Consider the following 10740-nt stretch of genomic DNA (forward strand, 5'->3'; position numbering starts at 1 on the left):
CCCATGATCACATGGGGTTGGAATCCAGTTGAGAGAAACTACTGGCAGCCTCTGCAAAACTGATTAGATTAATTGATTTTGTTGTTCAATTTCAAAAATCGTTTCTCAACATGGAAAGTGGTCAAGGACAAAGGCAGAGGAGGAACGGTGGGAAAACCCTTAGGCTCTCCTGCCTTCCAGCAGATGAGGACCGGACTCTCCAGTGCGCCCTGTGCCCAGGAGGGGCGGGTTTGGGTGGCAGAGCGCAGGGACAGAGAGCGCAGAGGGAGAAAGGAGGAGAGGGAGGAGGGGAGGGCAGGACTGGCAGGGTGCGGTCTGAAGTGGCAACAGATCACTGTGGATCACCCAATTCCCTTCAATTCAACTGGAAAACTGCAGCTTGTCGCATATGCAGAAGTCCAGAGCAGGGCATCGAGCAAAAAGAGCGCACAAGAGGCTGATGTTCTTCCAGATACCCTGGTGCACAAGAAAGAGGAGGGCAGAGAAACCACAACACTGCAACTTGGATGTCAGCAGCCGCACTCTCTCTCTTCAACTCTCACACCCACCAAATCGACTTTGAACCTGTTTGTTTAAATACACGGACTTTACTGCCTGCACACTTACTGCTGATTCCGTCAGGCGGTTCAGAGCGGAGTTCCTCTAGTCTGTAGACGTACAAAAAACTTTTTGGTATTCCAATGGTGCCTCATGGAGACCAGAGGATGACCTTATTTCATCCAATATTTTCAGACGCGGTGCTTTATTTTTCCCGGAAAAATGGAAACTAAACCGGAGTGGCACTGAAGACATCTCTCTCTCTCCCCCCGGGAGAGTCCTCCCTCCTTCCCCCGGGGCGATGCGGATCTCCTTCCTCTTTCTCGCAGCCTCTCTGTGCGCCTCTGTCCTCCTCCTCGCACCTGCTTCGGAGGGCTGTGGGCCGGGGAGGGGATACGGCAAGAGGCGGCTCCCCAAGAAGCTCATCCCGCTCGCCTACAAGCAGTTCAGCCCAAACGTGGCCGAAAAGACCCTGGGAGCGAGCGGGCGACCCGAGGGGAAAATTACGCGCAACTCCGAGCGCTTCAAGGAGCTCACGCCGAACTATAATACAGACATAATCTTTAAAGATGAGGAGGACACGGGCGCAGACAGGCTTATGACTCAGGTAAAGCTGGGTGGGGGAGGTGGGATACGGAAAAGGGTCTTATCTCGGCTAAAGTGCCATTTTCGAGATCAGTTTGTTTATCAGGGAGATCAAATTACACTGAGCTGAATGAACCAGATTAGCCACGCTGCTGCTTCCAGTTGTCTGCTGAATGTTTGTTGTCAGTTAAATGTTTAAACCAAAGTGATTGATTCCATTAACTCTTGGTTTCACCTCTGGATTCTGCTACCTGACATACTTAGCTGCCGAGGCTGTCTTTAAGTGTTGCCTTCCTTGACCCCAATCTGGCTATAATTTTCCATTTGACCGCACATAAGTGAATCATTGGGAAGTAATCCTAACCCTCGATTCACTTTATGCTTTTGCATAAGAGACATCTATTTTTATCCCGGTCCCATCCTGCCAGCTTGAGCTGTGGTTATTTTACGCAATAACCCCACATATTTGCAAATCATTAAAATGCATGTCCACTCCTTGACTTTCAGCCTGGTTTGTGTATTCGGATTGAATGGATCTCAAGCAAACACCACAATCACAGTTGTGTGTACTTTGACCATTCACCTGACACAGTTGGAACTTGGAGCAATTATTTAAAGTGTTATTCTCATAAACCTTTGGTTTCGGTGCATAACTTTTTTTTTTGTGCTCTTTCTGCTTTAAAAAAAAAGCTATTTATGAACTGATATGAGCTGTTTTAAATTAAATGATACTTCTGCAGTCTGTTGGTCAATTTTTTGGCATTGCCGAATAGCCTAAAAGCCAAACTCATTGATCAAAAGTCATGTTTTCAGATCATCTTTTTGTCATTCATCTCATGAAGATCAACCTGGCTTTGTCATTCTGTGTATAAACCTGTCTATTTCCTGAACAAAACCATAATACTTGAACTAGATAGATGCACTGTAATTCTCACTCTTGTACTACTGGCAAAATGCTTTTTGTTTTATAGTGCTTCTCCTCTAAAGACAGTTATTGAGTTGTATTTGCCACAAACTCCATTGTTTCTGTGATCGTTGTCTGTCGGCACTATTTTCTTAATTTCCATCTAGCTCTGGCATAAGCCGCCTCCTGGACCAGGTCCTGCAAGAGATTTCTCCAGTCACTTCTGTCCACTGTCTCCACATGCTTGCTCATCACGAGGGATTGTTGTGTACTCAGTGACTTGGTGTGATCGGATGGGTTGCTGTTTTGAAATAATTTAGCAGTATCACTCCAACAGGACCAAGGTTATTCCTGTTAAATGGGAGTCAGTCTTTCCTCTGATCACCTCATGTTTGATAAGTTATTGATTTAAGTGAATTTTTAAATTTCAGCTTTCGGATCAATGACGTGTTTTTTTGATTCAATTGAATTTATGCAAAATGAGTGCTTCAATTCAAACAGCTGGAGCCCCACAGATAAACTTTGGTTTTATAAATTTATACACAACTGCACCATCACACTTGAGCACGAGTTCTGATATTTAAATAACATCTATTGCTAAACATTCTCAAATACAAATTTAGAACCAAAGCAAGAGGTACAAAAAGCTTCTCGACTAACCTCTTGTGTCTTAAAGTTTTTCTTTATTGGTTTTTTATTGCTAAAGTTTTACATTTTATTCTTTTTCAAGCACTTTGGTCAGTAATTTTAAATGTACATAAAAAATCTTTGATTGATTGTGTGCAAGTTTTCTATCGTACGACTATGATCAAATACAAATATATGTAATTGATTAGAAAAGTCTTCTTGTGTAGAATATTTTGCAAGGGTTTGTTCATATATTCTTATGAAATGAATCTCTTTGGCTTGTTGTGTGAAGTGCTTCGAGAGATTATTTGTTGTGAATTGGTGCTAGATTAAAAAAAAAAAAAAAGCAAACAGAAGCTGAATCATCCTTGATTGTTTTTCTCTAACTACTTTTGCTTTGTCTTTGTCTCGCCCAGCGTTGTAAAGACAAGCTGAACTCTTTGGCCATCTCTGTGATGAACATGTGGCCAGGAGTGAAGCTGAGAGTAACAGAGGCCTGGGATGAAGATGGTCATCACTCAATCGACTCGCTGCACTATGAGGGGCGTGCTGTCGACATCACCACCTCAGACAAGTAAGAGAAATAAACTTGGCACACATTTCGAGTCTAGCCAACTAACATTTAGTAGGTGTAATCAATAATTTGTTAAACCTATCAACAAGCTAACATGTGATACTTTCGAAAAGCAAACTATATGTATTTTGCTTTTAAAATGTAAGTGTGAAACTCAATATTTCCTGACTTTTGCAGATGTTTCCTTTTTTTTTTTTTTTTTTTTTTTTTTTGCTATTGTGACTCAGACTTTTTTCTCTGACAGGGACAAAAATAAGTATGCCATGTTGGCCCGCCTGGCTGTAGAGGCTGGATTTGACTGGGTCTACTATGAGTCTAAAGGCCACGTTCACTGTAGCGTGAAGTCAGGTAAGAGCTGCCTTTAAAAAATTTGAAAGTGTCTTTTTGTGGCCAGCTGTTGTTAGCAGTAACGAGGCTGATGCGAGACACCTTGTGGGGTGACTCCCTGATTGTACAGCCTCCCTTTGAGCACCTGTGTTATCACTTTGTGAAGGTGTTTGTGTGCAAAGCCTACTGGGAACCAATCAAACCAAGGTGTGCACCTGTGATCTCTGCTTTATGCAGTCTCATCTTATCATCAAGACTTATGATAAATTTATTCGTTTTACAGAATTTGGCACATATAATATCTGTCTTACATACATATTTTTCCAGAATTTAGTGGAGAAATGAAATTATTGCGCCTTTTAAAAGGACTCGGCAGCTGATTGGCATTGATGGTGACGGCTCGAGTTAAGTTGAGGGCAATCCTGAATGAAAACCTGAATGACTGGAGTGGAGGTTTGCCTCACACTGATCACCTAAAGCTGATGGAAGGGTTTAGATCAGGGTGGTGTCCTCAGAGAGCTACTGTCCTGCAATTTTTAGATGCATGCTCAAGTCAAATGAATGGCTCATTGCCAGTCCTCCACAGAGCCGAGTGACGTACTAATGAGGGAATTCAGCCATTTGATTTGTGTGTGTTAGAGAATGGATGCATGGATGATCTTAAGGACTGGACTTGGGGAAGTCCCTGGTTTAGATCAAACCGTTACAATGACACTGTACACCACTAGAGTTAAATTGAATTTAAGTTCATAAATGTTCTCCGACTGAGCTTAAGCTGCTTTTTTTTTTCTTAATGGACAACATATTTTTATTTTTAAATGTATTCTGTAAAATCTGCATCGATTTTCTTCTCCTTTATAGAGACTATTTTTTGTTAATGTATAACATACAGTTCATAAAAATTTTGTCACAAAACAAAAATTTGAAAAGGTTTGAGGGATATGAATACTTTTGAAAACTATTGTATGTCCATCTTGTCTAAATTTTTTGCCTTGATTCCATTTCTGGCAGACTGCTTTTGCCATGTACTATTGTTAAAGCTAAGTTACATCTTCCACCATAGGTTCTTTATTGTCCTTAAAACAATAAGTGACAACATTACATGTAACTTTTGAAACATTTTAGAAACCCATATACCCACGTCTGGTACCACCAGTTATTTGATGCCAAACCACACTCTAGCAGACTGCCTAGGTTAGTAGGCTGTGAGATGATTAACTCTCTCTTTGTTTTTGCCGTTGCTTTGCCTCCAGTGAGTTTCTTTCAGATCTCTTATCTGAATCTTATCACAGGCCTCCTTTTTGTGCAGCCTTCGGGCTTTCAGAGACACACACATCTACACACCTTGAACAAATATTTGGCTGACTTGAGACTGCCTTAAGACAAGCCTCCCTCACAGACACACACACACATATACAAAAGTAACTACATGCACGTTTATACTGATTGATTTCTTAATTCGGTCCGATTTAACTGGATTTTTTGAACCTCACAGGAACCAGAAATAAGGATGTCACTTGGTTTAAATCTCTGCAGTCCAAATGGTATCTAGAACCTCGTCTGAGTCTGTGTACTTTCCTGTCTCCGTGACCTCGGTCCGTGCTCGGACTACGGTGATACAATCAGCTGGTTATCCATTAGCTCTTGCCGACTACACTTTCTTGCCACCTCATCTCACTGCATCTTAAAGGGAACATTAATCCAGGCAGAGTTAAGCATGATATATTGTGCAGACAATTCTGGGTAAAGAAATGCACCTCAAAGGCCAAACAATAACTAAGTAATTGTATCTACCATTTTATACAGCTGAATGACATATGCATATAATCTGTAATAAAAGACAAAAAAAAAATTCATTGTTTGACCTGATTGCTTCTTTGTTTGTTTGTTTCTGGCTGTTTGAGTTAGTATAACCATAGTTGTTTCTAATTTCCAAATACAAGAAAGATGAAGAAATTACTTTTAAATGATTATTTATTTTAATTAATTTCTTAATCCTTGGATATAATTCCCAGATCCCTGAGCATGCCACACTTTTCCATTCAAATATGCCGTTATGAACACTATGGACATTAACAGTCATTGGTCCATCCTTTAAGAAGGCAGGTTCTGTGTCTTTGATATGAACATATCTTAATCAAAACTGTGCGAAACAATCTCAGAAAAAACAAACAAAAAGAACTTGTGTAGATGCTGTAAAGACAATATCACTATCCACAGAGAAATCTGATCACATGGATTGAAATGTCACTCAGTGAGAAGGGCGACATACCAGTTGCTCTGGTGCATAATCTTGTTATTCTGGCATTTGGCTAATTAAAATAAATGAGGTAACTCTAGCTGACTTAAAACAAGAACGGTTTAGTCTGATTTAGTATCAGACTGTGGGGGAAAAAAATCTATATTTTATACAGAGCATACATCTTCAACTATGACTTAAAAGTTTGTACTCTATGTTTTATCTAAAGCTGAAGCAAGGTGAAACGTTAAACTTTAATTTTCTTAACCCAACAAGTCTCACTGGATATAGCAAAATATTATTTGTTTTGTTTATCAGTCATAGATGATTAACAACATTAATTTGATCTCAAACATTCAATTTGGTTACAGTTTAATTATACATAATCAAAAAAAGAAAACAACTTGTGTCTAAACATGGCTGATGGCATCAAATCACTGCCTTGCAGGACTAATAAGCAAGTGACAGTGAGCAGTGAGGTGAACTGAGTCGCTTACTTTCCTGCAGCCTGTCATACTCAACAAGATGGTTGAAGATAATTTGTAACCTTCACTGAGAATTTTAAATTACTGCACAAAAATAGATATTTATGTTAAGTTTTATTTTAAAATTATTGGAAGAATAAACATGCAAAACCTATTCGACAAAACAATAACATTTGATTTTAATTTATCAATGTATGCCTAAAAAGCCAACAATTGATTTAGTTGCTTTTGTTTATTAGTTAATAAGGCTTGTTGCCTTATTAACAGGACAACTACTTTTGACTGAAAGTTAGTGTGAAGCAACAACTGCTTTTCAACAGCAAATAAGTGGATTAACACCCTAAATAATCATAATAATGCAAATAATAAACAGTAAAGAAGACAAAAGAGTAAGAAGCAAAAAATAAAATGAATAAAATCTCATATCAAAGATGGCATGGACAAACTTAATTAATTCCACCTCTTCTCCAAATCAAATATAATTAACTAAAAAACAATGTATGTAATTCAGTTCAGTTTACCTATTTAACACCAAAACACAACATGTCATCTCAAGGCATTTTACAAAATAAGTCATTATAATTAAATTATACATACATTCCAACTGAACCCATCAAACATTACATTAAGTTTACACCATTATTCAAATTAGCTTAAAAGTATTTTCTTATCCAGAACCCTTTTGGCTTCATATAATCCAAAAGGGTTCTATACTTTGTTATGCACTTTATATGTGATTTCCAACTAATTTGTCTATGATTAGCCATTGGGTATAACAAATATATTTTAGTTTTCTCATTATTTATAGCACAGTATAATAAAATATTTTAGTGCCATCTGCAGATAAAACTGGTTTAAGAATATAAACTTTGCAAAGATCATAAAAAAAAGAAACAATTTTGGACCCAATGCTGACCCCTGGGGGACCTCACAAGGAATGTGACAAAATTAATTCTTAGCAAAATGTTTTCTGATCATCAAATACCTCCATTTCCATTATAATACTGCACATCTGATTATGTACTACTCATAAGTAAAATGTCAAAAGCCATTTTTATGTAACTGAACATTTCAATTTGAAATGGTTTTTAGGCCAGAGAAGATGTATTATCTATTAGTGCAGATGATCTATTTGGTCTAAATCCATATTGAGCTTCAGTGAGTACCGTAAGAACGTCCAGTATGTTAATGTGTTAAAGAGTTTCTAGAATTTTTTTGAAAATTGTAATAATAAAGGTTGATTATTTGTGAAGAGGTGTTTCTTCCCAGACATATATTGAAATTACTTTTTATTGTTTTCTTTTTCTCACAACAGCACCCATTAAACATGATAAATTTCAAAAGTAGGTCAGTGAAATTCCAGTGATTACTCTCTTTACAGTCATCTTGTGAATATCATCACATTCTCAAAAAATGTGGAGACTTGAATTGGCTCCAGTTACAGTTTACAGATTTTCCTTTTTTGCATATCCAAGATAAGTAAGGGTGAGAGCAACACTCATAAAATATGTCAACTCATAAGCAAGTGGAAAATGTGTTTCTGAAATTTGTTCTGGTCATGCACTTGATTTCCAGTTATAAGGGGAGAGCCGAAAGGCAGAGAGCAAATAGTTTGAACCTGAGTCATACTGCTATACAAATGTTAACAACCTCTCAGTGATTGAACTGAGATAATGTTGATCTTGAGTCCGTGTCAAAGTCTCACCTGCTTTATGAATCACTAAGTGACCAGGAATAAAGAGCAGGTGTAGTGAACAGAGAAAACCAAGCTAGGAAGTATCAGTGCTTTCTTTCAACCGCATTTTCCCCCCCCTTCTTTATGTTTTCTTTTTTTATGTTTTGTATATCAAACTAAACCATTCAACAAAGAGCACAACTTCATAGAATTAAATAAAATAAATAGATGGATGTTTTTCCTTTTTCTTTTAGAGCATTCAGTGGCAGCCAAAACCGGAGGATGTTTCCCTGGCGATGCTCAGGTCACCATTGAAGGTGGGCGCATTAAACAGATGCGTGACCTCCTCACCGGCGACCGTGTCCTTGCGTCCTCCTCAGCAGATATCCATGCGCCACTCCTCTACAGCCCCGTTGTGTCTTTTCTGGATCGCCAGCCCAATGCCACAAGGACCTTCTATGTTATTAGGACGGATGGGGGACATAACATCACCCTCACAGCCGCTCACCTGATCTTTGTCACAGAATGTTCCAGCAGACTGACCAGGTCAGAGCAGGAAGAAACATCTCAGGACACAAAGCTTTTTGGATCCACTTGGCAGAGGAGGGGATATGAGGCAGGTATGAGGACAGTTTTTGCCAGTGAAGTCCAGCCTGGACAGTGTGTCTTTACATCTTCTGGCAGATCAGAGTCACATCCAAGACTCTCAGTTGTGACGTTTGTTGAGGAGCAGACAAGCACTGGGCTATATGCCCCACTCACCCAGCATGGGTCTATAGTGGTGAACAGCGTGTTAGCATCTTGCTACGCTGTCGTGGACAGTCACTATTTGTCCCACTGGGTCTTGGCTCCTTTGAGACTTATTTACAGAATAACAGGACACTTTCAAGTTCAGAATGATGGGCTACACTGGTACCCGTGGATTCTGGAAAAGTTGGGGAAAGTGCTGCTGGGAACTGAACACTTCCACCCTTTATGGGTGTAATAGTAATGGTCACTTTGACCAGTGACATAAACTTGAGCAGGACAAGTAAATACCAAACTGATGGCATATCTTATTCACTTGCATGCAGGGGCACAATAAGGAAAAGCACAACTGTTTGTAGAAGAAGACTGATCAAAAGTGTAAATATATTTTTTACATACTCCAAGTGCCTGTATTTGCTGTACTTCAATACATCTCTTATGCATGTCCTTGTGTAAAACATTAAGGAGATAATGATTTCCATTGCATTAACATTAAGACTAACAACTGAAGCTTTTATTCAGCTAAAACAAATATTGTCCTTAAACACGATCCCCATTTTGGGACACTGAAAGGAGAAGTTTGACACAAAACATTTGAAGAATATGAAGAGGGAGAGTGAGAAAAGAGAAAATTTTATAAAGCTGTTTAGCTTTTGTAAGTAAATAGGTATTTATACACCTATTTATGTAGAAATAAAGTAAAGGTTTATTTCCAGAATGATCTCCTTCATTACTCTTTTTAAAATCTAATCCTTGTTATTTCAGAATTTTTTAAAAGTCCACTCCGTGTAATGTAGAGCAGTAATACACAAATTGCTAAACATCCATAGAAGGCTTAAATAAAGCCACTAAATGGCAGGGAATAAAAGTGTGTATAAAACCACGACTTTTTCTCTACAGATAGTTGTATGGTGAACTAGCTCACCTTCTCAGTTGTTTTCAAGTCTTCCATCAGTTTTAAAACTACTTGATCTTTCTCTTTTTCACATGTTTATCTACAATGTTTATGTTTTCTTATCAGGTGTATTATTGAAGAGATAATTGTTTGATTATTGTCTTAGGGTGTCACTTTTCAGGTCAGTAATATGACTCAGGCTTTTTTCAACTACTGTATTATCTTCTATGCATCTCGTTAAATATCAGTAATTAACACAATTAGTACATAGAAAGAGTTTCTAATTTAACAATGGCAATATCAGATTATGTTTGTGCTTCATCTCTTTTGAAACACCCACATTGGAGCAGTAAATCAATAACTATTAATTTTATGGAAGGCTGTATAGAAATGTAGAAATGTCTAATATATATTTCAGATTGCCTGAACTGTTTCTGATGTTGACTTTAAAATGCTTAATGAAAAGACACAATGCAATTATCTTGTAACTCCAAGGCATCTTTCTCAGAAATATTGTCAAATATGTATATTAAAGCTATTGGATAAAATATTTAAAGATCTATTTTTAGAAAATTTTTGTTTGTATTATTATTTTTGGCAACTTTGTTTATAAATTTTGTATTTGACACATAAAAGTTTTAAAGAACTAATTGTGTCCTGTCTTGTTTATTTATTTTCTCCTTTTTGGAGTGTAATAAATTCACAATTATGTCTGATTACTGGGAAAAGTTTGTGTTTTTTGTCCTTTTAAATCTTACTGTCCAAGTGAGAAAAGCATACACATTATGCTAGCTCAAACAACATTCAACGACTTACTATCTGTTGGTAAAAGGACTTATCATTGTTACCATCACAATGGAGAAAATGCATGAATGACTGTGGTTAGAGGGTGGTCTGCTTGTTGGTTTCAGTACCAAGGACAGCAGCACCATGTGAAGTTCCACTTTGCTGCTGTGGGTGATAGGGGCTTGTTTTGTATTTCTTCTAGGGTGAAGAGTTACTCGTTGAAACAGCACCCTCTGCTGGAGCTCCACATATTTGCAACAAATGCAGTCACTTGGACAATAATTTAAACCACTTTGACTGTTGCCATTTTGATGTGCTGCCAAATTAAGTAGAGGATAACTATTTTTGTTGCAAATTGA

The 10740-nt window shown here is 38.0% G+C and overlaps 1 protein-coding gene across 1 annotated transcript; it reads left to right on the forward strand.

Annotated features, from left to right (window-relative positions):
* The first annotated feature begins 348 nt into the window (after positions 1 to 348).
* ihha (Indian hedgehog signaling molecule a) lies at positions 349 to 10311 on the forward strand. The gene is made up of 4 exons (XM_055032318.1): positions 349 to 1144; positions 3070 to 3227; positions 3472 to 3575; positions 8208 to 10311. The coding sequence occupies exons 1-4, from the start codon at positions 839 to 841 to the stop codon at positions 8936 to 8938; spliced, it is 1299 nt and encodes a 432-aa protein (XP_054888293.1). The 5' UTR covers positions 349 to 838; the 3' UTR covers positions 8939 to 10311.
* The last annotated feature ends 429 nt before the right edge of the window (positions 10312 to 10740 follow it).

The sequence above is a fragment of the Poeciliopsis prolifica genome, unplaced genomic scaffold, assembly GCF_027474105.1.
Source record: "Poeciliopsis prolifica strain line A6 unplaced genomic scaffold, Auburn_PproV2 SCAFFOLD007, whole genome shotgun sequence".
Taxonomy (NCBI): Eukaryota; Metazoa; Chordata; class Actinopteri; order Cyprinodontiformes; family Poeciliidae; genus Poeciliopsis; species Poeciliopsis prolifica.